Here is a 23829-nt window from a genome sequence, read left to right on the forward strand (position 1 = left end):
GGAAAAGCTTTGAGACTGGCCTCCCTCAAATCTCTGTAGGGAGGTGCGATCTCACCATCTTGCAGCCAAGGTGATAAGGGACCAAGAGGACCCTTGGAAATAGCATCAAGGTAACACTTTGCCCCATGCCAAGCTGCAAACTGGCGTGGGGAAGGGCCCTGCCAGCCCAAACTGGGGCTCCCTCCCTTCCTCCCCTTGCCAGGAGCTCCACGTCCCACCCCACTGATGAGACCCGTGAAATCAGATCAGAGCGCAGCGGCTGGAGATTACCAGCATGCTGGAGCTGGGCCAGAGCAGGAGGAAGGAGGGAACGACAGAGCACTCGGCTGGCTGCGAAGGTTTGGGGTGGTGCTGAGCCTTCCCAGGCCCACAGGGGAGAAATCTCATTTCCTTCCTCCTCCCTTCACAGCAGGCACAACATCTCTGGGGTAGGTCTAGGAGATCCATAGCTCTCCGGAGCATCTGCCAACCCTGCCCTTCTCCGCTCGCACATGTTCTGATCTCATCTCCTCCAGGGACACGCGTTAAACGGAGAGGAGAATTTACCCAGGGGATTAGATGCAGGCGCGGAGAGCTAGTAACGCGGCAGCACAAAGGACTGCAGCCTCCAAGGCTGTCAGCGAGAAATCCCCGCTCCACTCTGAGGTGGAGACTCAGCCCCTACTCTCCAGCAGCTCCACTGACCTGCCTGGTTGGTGGTGATGTTGACAGAGGCGAAATGGGGAGGGTAGGGGCTCTTGTTGGAGATGCCATTCACAGCCTGGATCTCGAAGGTGTACTGGGTGTGGGCCATCAGGTTGCTGATGTAGATGCGACGCTCGGTGAGGCCGAGCTGGCGCGGCACAAACTCCACATTGTCGTCGCAGCGGGTGCAGAGGCGCCGCTCCACGCTGCACTTCTTGCAGATGACGTTGTAGAGCAGGTCGTCCCGCCCGCCCGTGTCCTGTGGCTCGCTCCACTCTAGCACCAGCGACGTCTCGTTCACGTTGGAGATGACACTGCGGGGGGCGGAGGGGACGCCTGCAGGGGAAACGTGGGGGTCAGGGGTGGCGTACCCCCATGCCCGGCTCACCTCCGGTGTGGGCACAGCACACTCCCCCTCACCCTGGGTACGGACCCCCCCCACCTCCCCTCACCCAGGGCAGGACTCACTGGTGCAGGCGCTATCTGCGGGGTCCGTGTCTGCTCGGAAAAAGCCGTTTCGACACGTGCAGACTGTTGCTGCTCCGGAGGTGGTCCGGCTGTTGGGAGGGCAGGGAGAGCACGGACCTTCCCCCTGCTTAGACTTGAAGGTTCCCGGGCCACACGCTGGAGGAAAGGAAAACAGACCTGAGTTACAAAGCACACCCAGAAAACATCCACTGCCCCCCACCAAGGCTGGGCAGACCCTTCCTTGCTGCCCTGCCAAATCTCCGATCAGTGCCTTGAGGACCACAGACCACCTACGTGCCCATGGACGTGTTGCCCCCGGCCAGGCAGGGTGGGTGAGAGCGGGCTACCAGCACAGGGCAGTGGCACGGGCCAGCACAGGCAACAGCTCTGCCCGGGAGACGCTGTGCTCTGGCAGCAGACCTGGGGCAGCTGGAGATGGGAAGAGCCGGTCGCCGCTAGCGGTATGGGGATCAAGGCAGGTCCACCCAGGAGAGCACATCCCCAGTTTTGTTTCTTCACTGCGCTTCCCAAGGGCTTTTCCAGGCTCCCCTCCCCAGCTGGTTTCCATGCCCAGCACCCTCCATAGGGTCAGCAATCTGTTCTCCGGGGAATTAAGGCTGGGAAGTAAAGGACCCCTCAGCCCTCCCCACGGCAGCCCCTGTGAGAGGCCTCCACCACCCAAAATGCAGCCACTCAGCCCCAAATTTTCCGCCTCGGGTTCTTCAGCCACTTCTCAGCCCCGGGGTGGTGGCACCTCCTGAGGCTGGCTAAAGTGGAACGCTGAGCAAGATTAAAACATTCCTGCAGGTCCTTGACTAAAGAGCTGCTTCAGCATTGCTGTGCCACCTCCTACACCCACTTCCGATCAGGGTCCTTCAAGGACCCACAAGTCCTGGGATCCGGCCTGGCTTGGCACCGCGGCGCGTTTAGTCATAACGAGGGGCACGTGAAAGGATTAATGGCACTTGAGCCAAGGAGCAGAGCAGCCTCAGAAACCCAACCCACACATCGAAATAGCCTGATTTATCACAGTGCTGCCCCAAGGAAGCAGGCCCCATGCTCTGCATTTGCAGCCAGCCGGAGCGGTGAGATACCTGCTGGCACCGGCTCTGCTTTGGCATCACCCCGTCTGCCATGGCCGGGGTGGCATCAGCACCGACGGCCTGGAAGAAGGGTGCATCCTCCTCACTCCGCTGGGGTTAGGGCAGCTCCTGAGGGCGCGTAACCCCCCCGGCAGCCCCATCCCACGTCCCACGCCTGCCGCACAGCACCCGTAAACAGGAGGTTTCCAAGTGCTTCACCGGGCTGCTGCAAGCGGAAGTTTCCTGCTATGAGGCATCTCCCGACACCCTCTGTGGAAGTCTTCCGGCTGGCTGCAGCCCCACGTGTGGGGCGTGGAGCGCTGCTGAGTCACAGGCTGCCGGGCTGGCCCTACGGGGACCCGCGCACAGCTCCGAGGTGCTGTCCCGGTCCCCCAGTTTGCCCAGGCGCCAAGTGGCAGCAGCCCCAGGGGAGCAGCCCCCACTCCGTTGAGGTGCTGCCAGGCAGGGGGACGTGCGAGCAGCCCCATCACAGGGGGAGGCACCCGCTGCCGACGAGGGGACCTGCGGACCACACGCTCTCTGGCCCCCCTACCCGGATGGGCGGCTGGAGCTGCTTCCCGCTCCCAGGGCACGAGCCTTCCGGCAAGGAGACTCTTCTTTGGTCAAAACAGGACCGGCCACATGGCTCGACTCGCTCCAGCTCCTTGACCTGAGTTCACCCAGCCTCTGGGCCTTCCCTTTGGAAATGAAAGCTTAGCCCATCCCGACTCCACAGGCTGAAGGGCAAAGGAGTGTGCAGACCTGCTCCTCTGCGAGCGATAGAACACACAAACACACGCACACACAACTTTCTCCCACAACGAGCAGGTCCGGGGCTCCTGTCCCCCCAGCCCGGGCCACCCTCACCACCGAGAAATGCAAAGGCATGGACAGAAGATGCCCAGAGGTAGTGGAGCAGCCTCGGCACAGGCAGACCCACCCCAAGCTGGAGTCCCCGGCGGTTCAAACTGGGTGGATGCAGATTCACACATAAGGAACCAGATTGCTGAGGAATGAGAGATGACTGAAACCTCTTGGACAGGAATGCTCTGGGCTCAGAAAGCTGCCAAACATGCTTCGGTTATGGACAGGAGCCCAGATTCATCAGGGACAAAACCCCCTGAAATAAGAAGCTTGTTGGGGGGAGAGTGAAGCTAGAGCAACCAGAGCTTTGAGAAGCCGACAGCCCAAGCGTGGCATGGCAGCCAGGGACAGCGAGCTGCTCTGGAAAGGATGCAGGAGGGATGATGGTGCTTAGCCTCCCGCATGCTCAGTGCCAGTCGGCGTTGGTTACGGGCACGGAGGGGACACAGGAGGAAGGGACAGGCAGAGCCATCCTTGGGCAGCTGCCTGCCACCCCCAGGAGTGCCCGGTGCAGGCACGGGGGATGAAGGTCGTTTCTCCGCACCCTCGCTGCCACCATGGCGCGAGGGGGACGAGCCATGTCCCAGCCCCGTTAAGCAGGGGAAGGGCGGGAGAGAGACCGAGGCCCAGATGCACTCCAGTGTTTAAGTTTCCAACTCTGCTTAATAAATCAGAGCATAAAGACCTCGGTGGCACTGTGACAGCTCTCAGCCGCCACATTTGAAGGCTGTAACCGAGCTGAAAGCTGATCCCAGGTCCCCGGTGGATAAGCCGCTGTGTCATCTCTTCTCTGCAAGAAACTGCCTGTACAACAACCACTGTCTTGGCCGGCACGCCGGGGAACGAACCCAGGAGCTCTGGAGCGGGAACGTGACTCCATCCAGCCGGAGCCGGGGAGCCGGGCTCCCCTCTCCCCACCAAGAGGTTTGCATAAGCACTTTTCCTGCTGAAGTGTCCTCAAATAAAATAACAACCCTGAACCTCTGCACACAAGATCACATCTCTTGGTGCCGGGCTGCGGTCACCTCCGGGGAGAACATGACAGTCACTGACAGCCACAGGATAACAGGTCAGGGAACCGAAGCGGAGCTCCCCGGTCTGAATAGGAGCCGCTGGTTTGATGGGAGGGAGACGAAGCCCGGCGTGACAGCAGGGTTTGGCTGCGGAGGGGATTTATGTGGGGCGCAGGAGGGAGGGGGGCAGTAACGCAGCCCTGGGGCTGCTGCAAAACGGCCCCTGCACCCTCCACGGGGCATCGCACACCCGGCACGGCATGGCACGGCACCCACCACCGGCCATCCGGCTGCTTCTGGCAGCCTCTCTGGGATTTTCATCAGCTGCCCACCTCTGGGACCTGATCCTGCCTTGCGCAGCCACAGCACAGGGCTGGGGGAAGAGGAGAGCACTCTTCCTAAACACAATCCCCACCCTGGTGAATAAGGTCCAAGGGAGGGAGCCGAAAAAAACACCGAATAAAACCCTCCTGGCAGCAGCATAGAGCAGTGACTCATCCCGCAGGCAGCCTCCATTACTGCATGGGATGTGGGCAAGCAGCAACGAACCCCGCGTGCATCCCCAAAACTTCGGGGTCCTCTCCCTTGGGAAAAGGAGGGAGGGACAGCCTACGACACATCAGGAAATACCAGCCCTAAACTACCCTGTTTCAGGACTCGACTGCTTTCCCATCCACGTGACGCTATTCCAGCCCGGGCAGCATCCTTCCAGCTATTTCTCTCCCTGTAGGATTGAAGCAGAACGCCTCGCTTGAGCCTAGATAAATTAAACCGATCACATCCCTTTGTCCAGCAACCCTGTAATTTCTTTAAAGGCAGCAATCGAGTTTGCCTGGGACGATCTGTGCTTTATGAACCTGCACGGCCCGCTCCCTTCCCGCTTTCGTAAGCGGCTGCAGATGGATTAGAGCTGTGGAAGCAACAGCCTGGCTATAGCTGAGGCAGTAACTCTCTTTTTAAGTCTCTCTTAAAAGGTGCTTGATTTTTTTTTTTTTTAAATAATCACCCTTTGGGTGGAAATATTTCACGCTAGCAGAGTCCAAAAGTGAATGGAGTAAATTTGAAGGGGAGAGAAGGGAAAGAGCCCTCGGGGGTTTGAACAGTGGCATCCAAAGAACAGGTGGGAAACCGCTTTTATTTTTTTTAAAAATGAGAAAATTTTTTTTTTTTTTTTTCAATAAGCAAAGCTGCTTCTCGAGCCACAGCGGGTCACAGGCAGGACGGCAGGGGCAGATTTCTGCGAGCGTGTTACAAGTAACCCATTGTGGAGCTGCCTGGCTGTAAACCGGCAGCTCTCCCCTGCCTGCGCTGCTGAGCTGCCTTTGATCTGGAAGCCCGGGCAATTAATAGCAGGCAGTTTCACTTCCTGGGTTTCATGCAGCAAGCCCGTGTTGCAACGCAAAGCTGCAAACAGTTGGCAAGTGCAATGCTTGCTTGGCATTTTTTTTTTTTTTTAATTCAGGGTGATGTTTCCATTAGTCACTGATTGCAAGGAAAATTTATTTCTGTAAAAATCCAGATTTTGGCCCCAGCCTGACCTTCTATCGCCTACGGATTGCACTCAGACATCGCCCAGTGCCAGCAGAAAAGGGACATCAAAAAGGCCGAGAAATGGGTCTGAGGAGAGCGCGGAGTCACACTGCACACTGTCTCCCCGGGTGCTTTTACGGTTTGGGTGTCCATGGACTGCACCATACAGCCTCAGTCCCCGTCCTGAGCGGGACACAGGCTTTGGGGGCACCGCAGCCCCTCTCCGGGACCCCCCATGGGCATCAAGGGCCATGCGAGGAGGGGGTTCGCTGCTACCCCTGGCATGGAGGCCAGCCAGACCCCCAACCTTTCCACCTTGGGGTGAAGCCAGCAACACGAGGGGTGCAAACCCCGGTGAATCTGGCGCGGGGAGCACGTGCCCAGGAGCATTTTCGGCGAGATGCCGCAGGTTGAGCTGCTCTACACCGGGAGCCCCAGGCTGCTCGAAGGAAACTCCTGCTGTCTGCCTGTGCAACGCGGGGAGCACCTTGACACCAAACCCCCCGAACGGTTTGGGTGCTTGCAAACCAAAAGGAGAAGGGATGGGGCTGTGGGAAAGGCTGAATCCCGGGGGCTGCAGGGTTTGGGGTGCGAGGTGGTGAAGACAGCGCACCCCTGCCTGTGGAGGTATGTGGGGGCCTTCGTCCCCCTCCCTGGCCAGCAGCAACTCTTCGTCCTGCAAGAGCTGCCTCTGCAGCTCTGCGTGGCGGGGAGCGTGTGGGAAGCGGCACAACCCCCAGAAGGGCCGTGTGCTAATTAAATAAAGATAATGAGGCTGAGAATGAGATGCCAAATCAATGCTGTGGCAACTCAGGACTACAGCGCCAGATACCAGCCTGGCGTATCGCATTACAAAGCATGCCAAAGAAACTGCCTTCAGCAGGGCGGGATGAGCCCTGAGCTCCCGAGGGACGGGGATACAAGCTGCATTGTAACAGGTCTGAATGCAAGGTCTAATCCTGGCTCTGGATGGAGATAAAGAGGAGGAGGAGGAGATCTTCAAAGGCCACTGAAAGTCTGGGGAAAGGGGGAGATTTACAACAAGGCTTATCCCATCTAAGCAGTAACTGGGTATTGTTATTTATTAAAATGCCATCTGGCACTTCGGAGCGCTCCTCGCCCATGCGGTGAAGCCTCGGTGGCTCCCCAGGGCGGGAGAGCTGAAACCCCAGCTCCGCGGGGCCGCATCCGCACCGCTCCTCACGCCACGGGGGCCAAGAGCCTTCTCGGCGGTGCCGGGCTGCCGAAACGGGGTAAGGGAACATCCAGCTGAGAGCAGAAAAGGGAGCTGTGGCTCCGGCTTCTCCCAGCCCTTCTTCAGCTGTTTCCACTTAAAACACACGATCATATGGCGGAAAATCTGATCGTACAAGCGCAGCGCAACTTTCCCAGAGAAACGTGAGGACACTGCCGCTTCTGCCCAGCGAGAGGGCAGGCTGACGGACGGAGATGTGCCCACAGCTCAGTGTGGCTTCCCTGGGGAAGAAGCCAGAGCTTGCAGGGGGGAAATCAAAGGTGCTGGGAGACCCGCTGTGTGGGTGTCTGCTGGGGGAGAGGGGATGCTGCCCTGGGGTGCAGCAATGCCCTGAGGAACCCTTGGTCCTGCCTCGGGACGCCCCTGCTTGGCGCAGCCCGGATGCTGGCTCGAAACGGTGTCACCTTGTGCCCAGACCCTGCTCCCTGCTGGGAAAGAGCAAACAACCTGTACGGTCTAAGACCTCCCAGCCCAAGCAAGAAGGAAACCAGCTCCCTAGGACCAGGGACCCCAGCACACACTTTTAAGCGATGAATGCCTGGCACTGGTGTCCATCTGCCCCAGGAGGAGCCAGATCAGCTGCTCACAAGACTGATGCAGGGAGCCAGGGCGCCAAATTTGGGGCTGTGCTGGCGCTGACAGTGCTGGAGGCTCCCCAGCAGAGCTGTGGCCCTGTGGAGGCTGAGCTCTTCCCGACCAGCCGCAGCGGCACAGCCAACAGCTACACCGCTCCCAAAGCCAGCGGAGAGGCCGTGGACGTCACGGGCCATCCCAAATCGCATCACCCCTGCCAAGAGCAAAGGGCCAGTGCCAAGCATCCCATCATCGGCGAGCACGAGGCATCCAGCGCTGGGGGCCCGGCCAGCATCCTGCTCCCTGCACAACGCCTCCAGACGAGGAGAGCAGCGACGTTTCTGCCCTAAACCCGAGCCACCCCAGGGCAGGGTCCTGCATGCTGGAGACAGCTCCCAAGGACAAAATCACCCCAAAGAAAAGCAACATCCATCTGGGCAGAATTTTCCTTAACAACATGCCCAACCTGGGGTGAAACAGCAACACCAAAGCTGCTGTGGGAGAACTTGGCAGCTGCAGGACCCACCCAGGGCTATCCTGCCACCCAGGGCGGCTCTCCATCCCCAGTATCTCCCTGTGCAGGATGCTCTTCCCTCCCTCTGAGCAGGGACAGGGAGTTTTGGCTCCCGTCTTTGTGCTGCTCCCTACCCTCCCCGCTGGCAGGGGGAGCGTGCATCCACATAGCTTCTCCTGCTGTCAGCGCAGCGGGGCCCTGCTCACCACTGGGGTTTCCAAGCGCCTCCGCACAAGCAGCGTGAAATCACGCTTGCCAGGAACAGCCGCTCACCCCAGACACGAGCACCACAGGAGGGAGAGAGGAGAGACGCTGGACACGGCAGCAGGGGCGAGAAGGAAGCTTTGGTGATGCTTGGGGGCTGAAATATGCTGGATCCCTGCTTAGGACCATGCCTTGAGCCACGGCGCCTGGTGAGGAGATGCGTCCTGCAGAGGATTGCACTGGCTGATGCTAACCACCGTGTCACAGCAGACACTGCGCCAGTCCGGACCACAAAGGCTTTAAGATGCTGAGTCAAACTGCAGACCAGTCCTCTGTGATACCACCCTGCTCCCTCCTCAGGGACCTGCCCAGCTCCCAAGCCTCCAAAACCAGACCGAGCTCAACGCAAAACCGCCTCCTCCACATCAATGCGCCCCCGGGGACAAGAGCCACGGTCACTCCGACGCACACATACCTTGGCACTGGGTATCCTTCATGGTCGGCTCGTATCCGGCAGCACACGTACAGGCTCCCACGGGTACCATCCACTCGCCATCGCCGTTACAGTACAGCTTCAGGGGTACAGACACCTCCACCGCGTTTGGGATGCAGGTGCCCGGTGCGATGACCAGAGAAGTGGGCTCAGCCCCCGTTAAAGTCTCCGGGAAGATTGCAAAGCCAGCAATGGTGTTGGAGCATTTCTTGTAGAAAGCCCGGACGGAGATGAGGGACATACAGGCTCCCAGGTCCTGAAAGGCCAGGTAAAAGCCATTCTTGGAGAGAGGGCCAAAGCTGCGCACCTTGGTGTTCACGCGGCCAGACTCCAGCTTGGAGAAGCTCTCATCTGGGGCAATTGTATCCACTTTGATATAGGGGTTCTCCATCCAGAAAGGGCTATTTGCAGAGGCAGAATCGGTATCCGACTCATAATAGAAGAGGTTGAAGGTCTCTTTGCAGGAGCCGGGGATGTTGGGGATGCTGTTGCAGTCCCGCACGGTGAATTTCAGCTCCACGTAGACGCGCTGGACGTCCTGGCGCTGGATGAACTTGGTGCGAAGCCAGTTGTTCTGGTTGGCCTCCCGCACGTTGCACACCTGGTACGTGCGGATGGGGTTCATGGCCTCATCATAACCGCTGACTTCTTCCCACTGCGAGCAAGAGGAGAGCAGGTTAGACCCCCAGCCGGGGACATCAGTGCCACGGACACATCGCGAACGGCATGGGGTGAGGGGACCAGGCAACAGTCAACAGGGAAGAGCAGCAGCTGCACCTCCACCCACCCCATCCCTCCTGGTCATCAAGGTGACTAAGAGCAACCTGGGCCAGGGACCACAGCCCTCCTGCTGTGCCGGCACGGAGTCAGGAGAAGATGGTTTCACGAGGCGAGAGGATAAGCACAGGAGGGAAGGGGAAGACACAGCCAGCTCCGCAAAGGCGCTGGTGAGCGGCCCCGATTCCCATGGGGCCGGGGCCAGCCGTGCCCTTTGGAGGTCGGGACCAGGGCTGGCTCCAGACTTACCCCTGTCTCTGGATGAGTTGTCCATGCCAACTCAGAGGTCACCCACTTCGTGTCCATCAGGGTCTCTGGAGAGAGAGAGAGGAGAGAAAGAAGTAATTGGAGATGAAGGCCAAGATTAGAGGGAAAAAAAACCAGGAGGAGTGGGGGAGAGGAGAGCCGAGACTGACATTTCTGCGGAAAACAGCAACTTGGGGGGTGAGATGTGGTGGGAGGAGGGGGGAGCGGTGCAGACAGACTCCAGATTTCTCTTCTCCTGTCAGGAGAACAGGAAGAGCGAGGCGTCCCCGGAGAGCTGTGCCGGAGCAGGGAAGCAGCAAGACAAGGAGCCGGCCAGGTGGCAAGGGGGACACGGGCTGCCACCCCCAGCCACTGGCACGGCCAGCCGTGCCTCTCGGCCAGCATGGGGGGGTGCCAGAGGAGGGAGAACAGGCACCCCCATCCGCGCCCTCCCCCTCCGCTTTGGCAGGATGCATATTTACTGTGGCTGGGGTTGAAAGGGCCCGTTCCCATGACAGGGCGGTGCGGGCCAGGCAGGTTTATCCAGAGGAGGAGGGACTGGCAGGCTGCTCTCCCAGAGACGCCCCACATCACTCATTTTACAAGAGGGGAGAAGAATTTGACCGTCTGGCCAACATTCCTGGAGCAGACTACAAGACAAACCACCCCGGCAGCATTCCCCAAACAGCCCCAGCCCCAGCCTTGGGGGAGCGAGACGCTTGTCTGGGAAGAGCTGCAATTGCAGGCAGCTGTCGCTAATCCCAGGCAGAGCTGCGCAGCTCTGTGCAAGCACCACGCACAAAAACCGGGAGCGAAACGCAAGGACGGAGAACGACAATGTGCTCCAGGGTCGGTGCTAATAGCCCCTCTGTGGGCTGCTGGCTCTGCGACCCCCGCTCCATGGATGGCCCCGTAGGCTCTTTGAAGGGGAGCAGGGACCCCTGGGGTCCTCTGGTCCCTCTCCTGCCCTGGGGTGTTTTGGGGCAAGGGGGTGCAAACGCCAGAGCTAGGCAACAGCCCCCTGCAGACCCCAGTGTGCTCAGAGGAGCTCCGGTGCCAGCCCCGAGCAGGGCCCGGGATCAGCTCCAAAACACCTCCCTGCTGAGGGCATCCCCCTCCCCGGCTGCAGGCACGGCGCCATCCCAGACCCCACACAGCTCCTCAAGGGCTGTCCATCCATCCGTCCATTCCTCAGCCCAGCCAGTCCTGAGACGCAGGGCAGGGAGCCACAGCTCTCCAGCCCCCAGAGCTGGCAGCAGGCTGGAAGCCGCTCGCTCTCGATGGCCGGGGCACAGGACGTGCTGGGACAGCTTGGCCGTGCCGGGCACCACGGCTCAGCCCCAGAAGCGAGAGGCAGTTTCAGCTTCTTTCCTTCCACCCCAGGAAAACCACAGGCTGACCCAGCCAGGGAGGAAGCACGGAGAAGGAAGGAAACGTTCACGCGTCGCAGGGTTTCAGATGAAGCTCGGCTGGAGGTAAACACCTTCCTCCTGCGTCCCACCCCGGGGAGACCTGTCAGCAGCTCCCAAGCCAGCACCCATGGATGGGCCGGGAGCACTGGCCTCAAGTGCCACTGTGACACAGATAAACAAGCACATTTGGGGACACGTGGACTCTCCAGCCTGCCTCGCTGTTTCCCAAGATCCCAGCCCGGCCGGCGAGCCTGCCTCTCACCCAGGCTGTTCGCGTGGAGCAAACACAAACGCAGTCCCATCACGGGCCGGTGGCACCGGCAGCAGACATGGCACTGGGGACTGAGTGAGAAAACCCCTCACGGTACCAGCTCCCCAGCCAGGAGAGGATCAGGGGACAGCATCTACAACAGGGACAAACTGACACTAGCTCTTGTTTGCAAACAGGAGCAGCGCAGGGGTGGGTATTGGGCAGTGGTTATTTGCTGTTTCTCAAAAACACAAACTAAGGGGCACCCAGCAAAAACAAAGGGAGAGAAGGAAGGAGTTCTCTGCCCAGCGGGTAATGAAGGAGGACTTGGGACAGGGATGCCAGGAGGACCGGGGCACAGGATGGGGCTGGGCACCCATGGGCAGCCTCTGCCCCATCCCAAGACACTGCCCCCATCCCAAGACACTGCCTGCCCAGGGGATGCAGCAAACTGCTATCCCTCCTCTTCCCTTCCCCGCAGCATCAGCTACTGACCGCTGGCAGAGGCCGGAGAGCAGCTCCGCATGGCCACGAGACCTCCCCAAGATGCCGCTGTGCTCCCCAGACCCCTGCACTGGTGTTGGCTCCCAGGGAAGGCAGGCAGTGCCGGACCGTGGGGGAGCAGGTTGCGGAGCAGCGCTGCCCGCACCTCTCCGAGGAACAGGCCCCACGCGCCGGCTGTCCTAATAAGGGCAGAGCAGTGCCGCACCAGGGCCCAGGCACGCCGTGCTGGCGGCGGAGCAGAGCCAAGCGTGTGCTCAGCGCTGACAGCACGCCGGGCTGCCAAGTCCTGGGACCCTGCGCAGGTCCGGCCAGCGAAGGGCCCTGCTCCCGCTGCGGGCAGCTGGGTGGGTGTTTCTGCAGGAGGGCTGGACGCGGTGGGAGAAGCGGGAAAGGGTTGCCCTGCATGCTCAGGGCCGCCGCCGATGAGTGGCTGCGCTGGTCAGTCAGGTTGGGGAGATGGGGATCTGGGTGGCAGGGTGTGCCTGCGAGCGCAGCGGCACAAGGATCCCGTGGCCAGCTGCGGCAGAGCCGGGCTGGACCCGACCCTGTGGGCATCCCTGGTCCTAGGGCGGGAGGGGAGCTTTGCTCCCCAAATCTGCCCGGGGTGTGTAGGAACTCCCCTGCAGCCCCCATGCAGGCAGCCCTTGCTATGCCGGCCCGGCCCCAGGACAGAGCACACGGGCAGCCGTCCCCTCCAGCAGCACCCTTCCCCACGAGTGCCAGCCCGGGGCAGAGACGTGGCTCGGACAGGAGGCTCACTGCCTGCATCCTAATTTGGCAGCATCTGCCATCTGACCGGCAGAGGAGGGGAAAAAAACTGAGAGCGCCAAGCCAGCTGCTGGTGTGAGAGCCATGTAAACTGCACAGAGAGAGCGGGGAGGGGAAATAAAAAATAAAATAAGAGCAACTCAGCTAAAGGAAGCAGGCTGAGCACGGAGGGCAGCGTGGGTTTCCTGCAGCTGCGGGAGCGAGCGGGGCCAGGTGGGGTGAGCAGAGCTCCCCAGTCCCTCGCAACCCACCACTGTGAAGGTCGTGGGTGGACAGTGCCCCGGCGGCATGCTGAGCCAAGCCGGCCACATCCGAGCCGCAGAAGCTGCTCTCTGCCCTTAAAGCTGCTGCAGAGAACTTGCGGCACCCTGGCACCGAACCTGTGTCCTTTCTCCAGCAAACACCAGGGCACGCTAAGCGCTGGCCCCCCACGAAACAGCATATGCTGGTGTCTGCGGATGGGGAGATCAGCAAGCACCGGGTTTTAGTGGTTCGGGAGCAGTTGGCTGCTCTCTCCCTCTGGCACATGGTGCCAGTGGTGGGCTCGGAGGCAGCACCGGTGGTTTCCCAGCTCATTTCAGGTTTGCAGGTGCTTTGGAAGGACACGAATGGCATCAGGGCTGGCCGAGCAGTGAGTCAAAGCCACCTCAATCCCGCGCACCACAGCGAAAGCCCGGTCCCATTAGTCAACGGGGAAATTGGCTCCCAATTTTGCCAGTTTGGGTAAGTCACCCTAGGGCTTGCTTTATCGCTGTCTGCAGCGCTGGGGAGTTGTCCTTTCTTTACATTCAGCTGGGCAAAGGCAAGGGATGCAGCAGGAGCCTCGCTACACTCAGCGAGTGCAGCAGACCATGGTCAATCCCACATAAAAGCAAGATTTCCACAGCAGAGAGGGATCCCAGGGCAGGGAAAGAGCCTCACTCCTTGAACGGGGCTGTAAGCATCGCTCCAGCTGCCTCCTCCTTGCCCTGCAAAGATCTCCTCCTAGGCGCACCCCAAGCTGCGCAGAAGAGGGGTCCCGTGCCAGCAGCCCTCCCGTCGCCTCTGCAGAGTCCCCAGCAGTTTGCTGGGTGTTTGAAGCCCTGGCGAGGACCCATCTGGAGGCAGGGACCTCTTCCTCCCTGCGCAGGGGCTCAGGAATGCGGCGTGCACGGTCTGAGGCCAGCGAAAACGTTTGAACTCCCCCCCTAAGAGGCCCAGAGAGCCTGTCTTGCACTGCTGAGCGGCAGACGCGCGCGGCAGCGATGGCTGAGCCAGAAAGTGGGGGGAGAAAAATCAAAATTCTTTCAAGATGAAGCTGCTGGGGAAGACTCAATCGTCTCCACCAACCGGCTCTGATTTGAACGCTCTCGCCTTTGAACACGGGGACCGCCGGCTTTTATCAGGATGCGCTGGCAAGGTAGGATGCCAGCTCCTCGCCCCGACAAGGAGAAGGCAGCTCGCACAAGTCCAGAGAATCCTGGAAGAAGGCAAGGGAGGAAAGTTAGTAAAGACGCCCACGCAGCCTCGCCGCAAACAGAGGAACCTGTTCTGCAATGTGCCTGTGCTCTCTGGGAGCCATGCGCACCACGGCACCATGTCTGCAGGAGCCCGGCGTGGCGCGAGCGGCCCGGCTGCTTGCCCTACGCCGGGCTCCTGCAGACAGCACCGATGGCTAAGCCATTTGCCCCAGGACACGGCTTGGCTTTCACCGTGGCGGCTGCTCACGGCAGTGCCAGATACCTCTCTCCCTTGCTGCTGTGCGGTGCTCCTCTGGAAGGAAAAGCAGCTTGTTTAGGGATGCACTTGCAGTCTCGGTGACTGCCTGCTAGTCAAAAAGCCACCAAAAGGGGCATCTCCCCACACATTTTTAATTTCCTCCTCGGTTTTGAAGATAATTACGGCAGGAGCGAGTGGCCTTGCGCACTCCCCATTCAAGCACCTATCGGTACAATTAATCCCGGCACCGTTCTGAGCAGCAGCACAAAGGGCCTTTGGTGTAAGGTCCTTTATCTGGGAACAAAGAGCTGCCTGTGGGAGAGAACCTGAGGTTGCACTTTTCCCGCTGACGAGCGTTTCGCGTACACAAAAGCTGAGCAAAACAGAGTGCCCTGCGCGCGCGTCAGGTCCGGGAGACCCCGCAACGCGTTTTCCCGGAGCGTGCCGCCCACCCGGATCCCTCCTCCTCCAGGAGGGTCCTTCCCCCTCTGACCCCAGCTAAACCCTGTGGCCATCCTCTTCCCGGGCAGAGGATGGCCCTGCTCCGAGGTCAGGGGACTCACACGCTGCCTGCAAGGGGAAAGCATTCCTATCCTGCTCAGCCCAAGGCAGAGCACATGGGGCACCCCACGGACGGCAGCTTCGGAGCCATCGTGCTGGGAGGTTTCGGCACTTGGCAGTTCCTCGTGCCCGAGCTGCACTGCAGGGAGGCTCTTGCTGATGCAGCCGAGAGAGCAGCGAGGAAGACTGGAGCCAGGGAGGCAGCAGGCAGGGCACCCACAGGGCTGGCAGCACCCAGGGTGGGCTGGGGGTACCCACGGCAGAGGTGCCAGGCGTGGGGTTTGGGAGCCTGATGAAGGTGCCGGCAGACGCTGTCTGCCAGCTCCCTCTGCAGGGACGGGGCTGGCAGCACTGCTGGCATGCCACACAGCCCATGCACCCCCGGCCTCCCTGGGGAATCCTGGCTCTCCCGGGGACCCCTCCTGCATGCCCAGCTGGCCCAGTGTCCAGCGCAAGGCCGGGGGGCCATGCAGGGTCCCACCCTCGCCCTCCCCGGCTGTCAGGCTGGGCAGGCCAGGGGCGGTGCGGTTCAGCCCAAGGGAAGGGCTGGAGCACTCCCTATCGCCGCCCACGCTGGGAACCCGTCCTTACGCCGAGCAGGGCGCCTGCTGCTCCCCAGCGCTGAGGGGGGAGACGCAGGGCTGCCGTGGGAGCCGGTCCCCCACCCCATCCCTCTCCAGGAGGATGTGGGGGCTTGGACTGCCCATGCCCACCAACACACACTTGCCCCAGGACTGGGGCGAGCCAACAACTTGCCAACAAACTGGGAACAAAGGGAAGAGAGGAGGGGAAAAAAAAAAAAGTAAAAAAAATGGGGCCTGTATCACAGCTGTGGCCCTTCGTGCCAAGGGCGTTTGGCCCATCATCAAAGGGGATCGGATTTGCTGAGGCAAATGATGACACATCCACTTCAAGCGGGGCAGGTTCTGCCTGCTGCTGGAGGCGAGCCACCGGAGTGAAGAAGTACTGTGGGCACTTAATAATAGACTCATTATTTCTGCATTATGGCAGGGCCCAGAGGCCCCAACTGAGATTAAGGCCCCTTTGTACACACCACACACGCACGCACAAGGGCAGGCGGTCCCTGCCCCGGAGAGCCTGTCCGAGGATGGGCAGCACCACCGGTCCAGGCACCATCGCTGGTCCTGGCCCCGCTGCCGGTCCCAGCCTCGTGGTAGAGCCTGAGATGCCAATTCCAAGGACACATCCTCCATTTCCCAATCCTGCACCTTCACTGGGGTATAACAATCACATGCGGGGAGATGGCCCCGTGTCTCCAAGCCACCGGCCAGTTGCGTGTCCCTCACAGTCTCCCCTGCACCTCTGGGATGGGCCAGATCCAGCTCCCAGATGACCGGGAGCTGCCTGGCATGCAGAACAGAGGGGGACGGGAGTGCTCCCTCCCTCCAGCCCTGCCCCGTCGCCCACCCGCCAGTCGCTAACTGGCTGAAGAGGGTTTTCCGGCCGCGTGCTCCTCGCCAGGAGCTGTTTCCTGACGGCCGCGAGACAGACTGAAGCATGTGAGAGAGGACGGGTGCCAGCTCTGTGAAAAGCAGATCAAGTGGCAGCGCCCGGGATGCAGGGAGGGACGGGTGTTCGCTTCCTCCTGGTCACGCACCAGGTCGAGCCAGGGAGATTTCTGCCACTGGGCAAGCAGGGCTGTGCCAAGCCAGGCTTCAGCGCCCGATGGCACCCACACAGCGCCCCCCCCTCCAAAGCATGGTACTCAGAGCCCGGGGCTTTTGCAGGATGGCAGGTTCCTGCCCTGCAATCACACGCCAAGGACACGTGCAGATCGCTGCCCGAGCCCTGCCAGGTCCCACTGCCAGACCCTGGTCATGCAGAAAGGCCATACTGACGCCGGGGGAGGACGCGAGCCAGCTGCCCGAGTCCAGCCCTGCACTGCAATTACTGTTCTATTAATACCGCGGGGATTTCGGATGTCAGAGCCCGGTGTGCCACGCTGGGGTCAGCTCAGCCGGGGAAGAGCTGCCATCCCTGCCCACGTGGTGGATGCGCCCCGGTGCTCACGGCTTCAACTCGCCCAGGGAGATAAAGCTGCTTTTGCTCTGCCAGGCTGCGGGCGAGGGGAATGGACAGACCTCACGGACAGACCCTCAGCCCTGCCTCCTGCCAGACACACTGCTGGCCTTAAAACAACTGCTGCCCACTTGGGATGAGCACGTCCCTGCCTGGCCCAGGGGATGGGGCTGCCTGCTGCAGCTCCCTGCCATGGGCTCCTGTGGGACAATGTGACTAGGCACGCCAGGCAAACAGGAGCTCTGCGGGCCAGTAGGCAGGAGAGATTTATAGGTCGCTGTCCCCAGCAGGAATGGCCAAGCAGCCACCCTCCGCTGCCACGGAAATAACTCATCTGATCGGGGATGCCAGACCTGTTTGAGCTGCGAATGCCATTGACCGGGACGTAGGCAGTAAATCAGCCCGCAAAGCTGCCTTCGTTTCCAGGTCTTGCTGTGACCGGGATGCTACTGCCACCTTCCTCCATGGCCCCATCACCCTGTGGCCGTGGCTTCATGGAGTAGGTGTCCCCATGGGGCCACTGAGCCGAGCAGGGCTCGGGCGAGTGGATGGAGAGCCCCAAAGTCCCCAGGGGAAGGAAGGGAACATGGTTGGTGCTGCAGGCCTGCCTCCGCAGGGCAACCATTTATGGCAGGCTGAGATCCAAAAGGCCCTTTTCCCCCCTCCAGCTCCATTTTTTTTTTCCAGGTTGTACTTTTGGAAAGAAGCCAGAGAAGGAATAATGATATTTAAAAAAACCCAAACAAAACCAAAAAACAAAACCACCACCAAAAAAACCCCACAACCCACAACTCACCCCCTCCCCAAAAAAGGTTACTTGCTGCACATCCAAAGGTTCGCCCCACAGACAGGGCGGCTCGGCTGTCAAGCTCCATCCCAGCAAAGTGGAGCGGGAGTTTCTGCCAAGATCTCCCTCCTCTCTCCTGCCTGGGGCAGTTACCCAAATCTCCGCGCTGCTCTCCGCTCGCTTCCTTAGCTCTCCTCGAGCACTGAGCCCATCTGGAACTGCTTAAACCCAAATATCCTCCCCCTTTCCCCGCCTCCCCCACCCCCAAAAGTCAGATTCTTCCAGAGTTAAAACAAGCACAGAGTCAGGAGGGGGTGCCGGGCCAGGCTGACTCGCTCCTTCATTTCAGTTTAATTTCTGGGGAACTAGAATAAATCTGTTCCTGGCGATCGTTCAAGCCCTGCACATTTTTCTCATTAATAAAAAAAGGCCTTGGATCGCACGCCGCGTGTGCGTGCGTGCCCACGGAGCCCCCCCCTTTCCCCGCTCGCCCCGCAGGGTCCCTCCCGTGCCCTGGCCCTTGCCAGGCAGGCGGCTGAGCACCCAAGGGACAAGCAGGACCGGTTGGGGGGGGGGGGGGGGGGGGGGGGGGCGGCGGTGTCCCCTCCCTGGGACGGGTTTTGGCAGCCCTGCACGATGGCCACATCTTGGGAAGGAACAGGGAGGCCCAAATCCCCCCGCAGCTGCCACCGAACAGGAAAGCCCTGGGGGAGGGCTCCCCTGGGCAGGGGCATCCCTGCTGTCCCGTGTCCCCCTGTCCCTCCCCCCCCCCCCCCCCCCCCCCCCCCCCCCCCCCCCCCCCCCGCTCCAGCACCGCAGCCACCGCAGGGCCCCAGGGCATTCCTGGGGAGGGGGTCGGGAAACAGGTGTTTGTCAACAGCTCCTGCCACATGCGTGAGAAACACCAGACCCCAGCAGCGCAGAGCTTAGCGAGGGGCAAAAATAAAATAAAGACCCCCCCGGCAATCCTCACCCCCCCAGCCCAGGACCCCTGGCCGGCACGCGCTGGCACGCGCACGGAGAGCGGCCATGGGGCCGGCAGCCAGCCCTGCTGCTGTGCTCCTGCCTCTTCCCAAGATGGCTCCCTTTCTTCTTCAGAGGGGCGGCCATGCGAAGCCAGCTCTGGGCTCGCTCCCTCCCGCCTTGGGGAGCACGGCGGGCTCGGCTACGCTGAGGGGAAAGCAGGTGCCAGGGGAGGGCTGCGACCCCTCTGGAAATGGCGGCCCTGTGGGAAAAGGATGCAGTCCCGCTCCTGAGCTCAGCCCCACAAGGCCTCAATGGCCGCACCGAGGTTAGCCATGCCAAAGCCCAAGCATGGGTGGACGAGGCCTCGCCAGGAGAGTCAAGCACCAGGCGCAGCTCTCCACAGGCAAACCGCCCACCCACCCTGCAAGATGGCTCCTCTTTGGCTCCCCATGGCGTCTGCATGGGGCTCAGCTCTGCGACGGGACGGCCTGTGCCCCGCCACCAGCCCCGCCCCAGCCTGAGCACAGGACTGGTTTTCGAGCAACAACAACAAAAAACCAAACAAAAAAACGAAAACATGAATTCAAATGGGGCCGCCCCAGCAAGGCGGGAGTGCCGCTGCAAAAGGCTGCCTGGCCTTCAAGATGGCAGCCTGTCCCTGGGGCATGGGCCCGTGCCTGGCTCCCCGCAAGGGGCTTCAGGGCCGTGGAGGGGCACCCCCATCCCCACCGTCCCCCAAATGCTTTGCTTGGGAACGTGCCTGCTCCAGAAGTGATGCCAACTTATTATGGCTTCAACCCTGAGGAAGCACGGGGCGATGGCAGCCACCGGCTCCACTGCAGCCCATGGGGACAGTCCCCCTTTCCCCAGGGGGAGGCTGGCACCCACCCCGCCGCCCCGGGAACGGGGATCCCGACCCCGGGGCTGCCTCAGCACCCTTCCCCCAGCGCGGCTCCCAGGCGGAGACGCTTAATCCCGACAAACCAGTTTGACTCAGCACAACAGGAACAGCTACAATTTTAAAAACATGCAAGTCTGTGATTCAGATTGCTGGGGCTGTTTTAATTAAACGCCAAGCTCCCCTGCTCCAGTGGCAGCAGCAAACGGCTCACGGAAAGAAAATGCAACAAACTGGTTTCCCCAAATATCTCTCGCAGTAAGTCATCACAACAAAACAAGGAGTTTCGGTTCATTCCTTAAAAACCAGAGGCCGCTATTCCCACTCGTGATGGCTGGGCAGACACGGCCCCGCAGCCGCAGCCTCGCCGGCTCAGCCGTACATTGGGAAGCGGGGGGGGGGGAACCACAGGGCTGCAAATGGACCCCGATGCTGCAAGTTTTCCCTCCCCTCGGCTCTCCGCATGCTCCGCTTGACACAAAGGAAAGCCCTTCTCCTCCCTGCCTCCGGAGTTTAGATGGGGCGGGCTTCCTCAAGCCCAGCTTTTAGGGAGGAAAGGGAGATTTAATGAATCCAGCAAACGCTGTGGAGCCCCACAACCCTCTTTCCCTCGCAGCCCTACCCCAAGCATCAATAAAACAGCAGGGCTAAAAACTTCCCCCCATCACCCCGCCGAGAAACATGCCATTTCGGTGAAAAGTAATTAAATGGAAAGCAAATCTCCCTGCCAAGAAAATACCTGGCAGTTCCAGTACAGGGGTCAATTAAGCAGGGGTTTGCCGGTGCAGAGAGGAGCGTGGTCAGCCTGCGTAATGCCCGGTGGGGGTCTGGGAGCTGCGAATGGGCAGAGCCCAGATGAGGAAAATTCCCCCTAGAAATCTTCCTGCTTCGGGGGAGTTTGAGTATTTCACTAGAGCCTGGATCGGCTTGGGGCTACGCACAGCAACGCGACGCCTGTGCGTGGTGGTTCGTGGGGGAGCACGTGGGAAACCCCAAGTTTAAATGGAATCCCGATGCCCAGAGAAGCTGCTTGGGGCAGAGCGGCTCCTCTGGAGAGCAGGTCCCGGTCCCAGCCCACCTGCACCCCTGGGGCGATGGGCAGAGCGAACCTGCGGCCATCCACAGTCCCTCAGGCCAGGGTGCTCTGAAGCCCAGGGTTTTATCCCCAGACGGTCGGCAAGGGCCTCGAATGCAGCACTTTCCCCGCACCATTTCACCGCGTCCACTCCCCGCAGGGCCTCTGCTCCCACAGCCCCGCTGGGACAAACTCCTCGGCTCCAACCTCTGTGCCGGAGAAAGGATCTGCTGTTGCCCCCAGATAGAGCATTCCTACTGCAGCCGGCCTGGGGACTGCTGAACTGGAGAAGAAAAACACATTGTGACTTCAAACAGACTCAGCGCACTTACAGGATCTGGAGAGAAACCATTTTCTCCTCGGCAGCACAAAGCCCTCACTGAGCTGCTGCCGAGCGCGGCTTTCCCCCTCCACCCCCGTGGGGCCTTGTAAAGAAACTCAACTCCACGCCATCCCCCCCCGGGAACGGGCAGCGCCGTCCAGCCACGGAGCCCCCGGCTCTCCCAGCCGGGCAACGGCCACAAGCCCAGTCTGTCATCCCCTTGGAGGGGACAGCAAGGTGGCTGGGTCCGGGGGACCGCTCGCTGCCATTGTCTGCAGGACGTGCGCACAGATTTATGGCTATGCCAGATTTATGATCGGCACTAAAATATCCAAATGAACGTGCACGCTAGATTTACAGTAACTGCCCGAACGTGCCGGTCGCCGTCAGGAAGCAGCATCATGAGTGGCCAGAAATGCCCAGAGCAGCAGAAGCACAGGAGCTCGCTGACCCAGATGCAAGCAATGACTTCCTAACGCTGGGCAAGGCAGAAACCTCTCCCGGGCCAGCTGCAACTTTCCCTCTGGTTCACACAGGAGTGAAGGGGAAAGAAGAAAAAAAAAAAAAAAAAAAAGAAAAGAAAATCCATGGGGAATCAGAACCAGCCCCAAAAATGCTGGGTGGCTGCCAGCCAGCCCCGAAGTGGTCCTATCAGGCTGGCAACCAGCTGGGCCCTGACCTCCTCGGGCAGCGCGTTCGGCCCCTGACCCCTCCGCACGCTCAGGAAGCCGAGAAAACCCAGCGACTCCTTAGCACGAGCTGTTTATTTTCTCTCCATCCGGCTCTTCACACCGCTCCATCCCTGGGGCGGTGGTGGGGGAGAGGCCGGGGCTCTCTGCCTCCCCGGGGAATGGCGGGACAGTCCCTAGGCGATGCACACCGGTGCTGCCAGCCCCCACACTGGCTTTCCTTCCCCGGTTCCCAAACCGCTGATGGGAAACGGGTTGTGAGGGGCTGCCCGCAGGCGTGGGGCCCCGCCAGGCTCCCTGCCCACAACTTCACCCTCCTGCACCCCTCCAGCAGGCAGGGCTCTGCCCGGCAGTCCTCGGGTGGGTGCTCGGGAGCCTCCATCCCGAGAGGGCTGGGTGCAGGCAGGCTTCTCCCTTCCCCTCCTGCCGCGGGGCTCTTGCTCAGCCCGGAGCTCACGGACCAAGCAGGCCCACAGCTCGATTTCCTACAGCGCACAAAGAAATACGATTTTTCTATTTTTTTCCCCTTTTAAAGGAAAAAAAAAAATCGCAGGGAGGGGAAAAAAGAAACACGGGCAACAAGCACCCCCAAAACTTTCTACAAAGCCGGAGGAAACGTGTCCCCCCAGCAAACCGCAGCGGGGAAGGGCTCCTGCCCACGGTCACCCCCCGGTGCCGCAGCCCAAACCCAGCACCGCGGGGCGACGGCAGCGGAAGCCCGAGCACCAAACTGCCTCCGAGCAGACAAAAGCCCCCGCCGCCCCCCGCCCGGGCGGGGGACCCGACAGCTCCTCTCCGCCCGGGTTTCTCCCTTCCCTCCCTCCTCAGCCCCCTCCCGCCGCTCCGGCAGCGGGTTCGGTTACCGGACACCGGAGCGTCGCCGCCCCCGGCGCTCCCGGCCGGAGCCGCGCACACTTTGTGCCGAAACAAAAACCCGCCCGGGCTCCCTCCTCCTCCCCGGTGCGACCCGCCTCGCCCGCCCCGGGACCCCCAGGTCCCCCAGCGGGGCCAGAACCCGCTTTTCTCGCTCAAAGCCGGGGGGGAACCACGGCGCTGCCCCGCGGACCGGGATTCACCCTCCGAGGGGGAGACAATCAACCCTCCTTTCATCCCCAACTCCAGCGGGGCGCGGGGGGCTGCCCTCCTCCCCGCTTTCTCTCCCCCGCCCGCGGGGGCGGGCAAGCCGCGGAGCGCAGCCCCGCTCGGGGATGGATGCGGCACGCGTGGCCGCTCGCCCCGGCGGTCCCACGCTGGAGCCTCGGGGGTTAAGGCGGCGGGCGCGGCGAGCCCTGCCGGGGAAGGGATGGGGCCGGACACGGCACACGGACACTCCTCCGGCGGCCCCACCAGTTCTGGCACGCCGCAAGCTTCCACTGCAAGAAATATTAATTTTCCAGCCCTCTCGGTCGTGGCGAAAAGCCTCGGAACGTGAACCGAGTATCCAACGAGGCGCCGCTCCCTGCCAGCGGCCGCCAACCGCGGCCGCCGCACCTCAGCCGCGCCGGGCTCGGTTCCACGGGGCGTTGACTCTGAAACCTACTGAGGGCGGCTAAGCGCTGGGAGCGGGGCTGGGGCGCGCTGCGGCGGCGAGCTCCCCGCGGGGACAACCGCGCGTCCGCGGCGCGACGAGCCGAGCCAGCGCCGGACGCCGACGAGGCCCGGGTGGGCCGGGGATACCCTGGAGGGTGCGTGTGTGTGTGTGTGTGCGCGCGGTCGCACGGGGCCCGGTGCGGCGGGCGGGCACGCCCGCCCGGTACTCACCCTCCAGAGCGCGGCGACCGCCGGGGAGCACCAGGAGCAGCAGGAGGGGGAGCAGCGGCGGCGGCGGCGGGGGGGCCCCCGGGCGGGCCGCGGCCATGGCGGGGGGGGCGGTGCGGGCGGCCCCGCCGGGCAGTCCCGAGCTCGGCGCCACGCGCGGCTCCTCTCGCCGCCGCGCCACGCTCGCGCTCTGGCGCCGCCGCCGCCGCTGCCGCCGCTGAGCCGCGCGGGGCGGGGCCGGCCCGCCAATCAGCCCGCCCCTGGCAACCCGGCGCCCCTGGCGACGGCGAGCGCGGCGCCCATTGGGCAGTGGTGGAATGGGGGCGGAGACTCCGCGGAAAGATGAATTGGAAGGGGCGGGCACTGCCCGGCGCGCCCCCGGTGGCCCCGCCCCCCGG

At 61.7% G+C, this 23829-nt stretch overlaps 1 protein-coding gene across 2 annotated transcripts in view; it reads right to left on the minus strand.

The window, feature by feature from the left end:
* EPHB3 (EPH receptor B3) overlaps positions 1–23628 on the minus strand; it is a 30077-nt gene extending 6449 nt beyond the window's left edge. For both annotated transcript variants that reach the window (XM_054835628.1, XM_054835629.1), the window contains exons 1-5: positions 23435–23628; positions 9707–9771; positions 8663–9335; positions 1153–1308; positions 685–1020 (exon numbers count right to left, since the gene is read on the minus strand). In XM_054835628.1, coding sequence (XP_054691603.1) covers positions 685–1020; positions 1153–1308; positions 8663–9335; positions 9707–9771; positions 23435–23531 — 1327 coding nt within the window. In that variant the 5' untranslated portion in view covers positions 23532–23628. The remainder of the gene's footprint in view (positions 1–684; positions 1021–1152; positions 1309–8662; positions 9336–9706; positions 9772–23434) is intronic.
* Positions 23629–23829: the final 201 nt, after the last annotated feature.

This window comes from Grus americana, chromosome 9, assembly GCF_028858705.1.
Source record: "Grus americana isolate bGruAme1 chromosome 9, bGruAme1.mat, whole genome shotgun sequence".
Lineage (NCBI taxonomy): Eukaryota > Metazoa > Chordata > Aves > Gruiformes > Gruidae > Grus > Grus americana.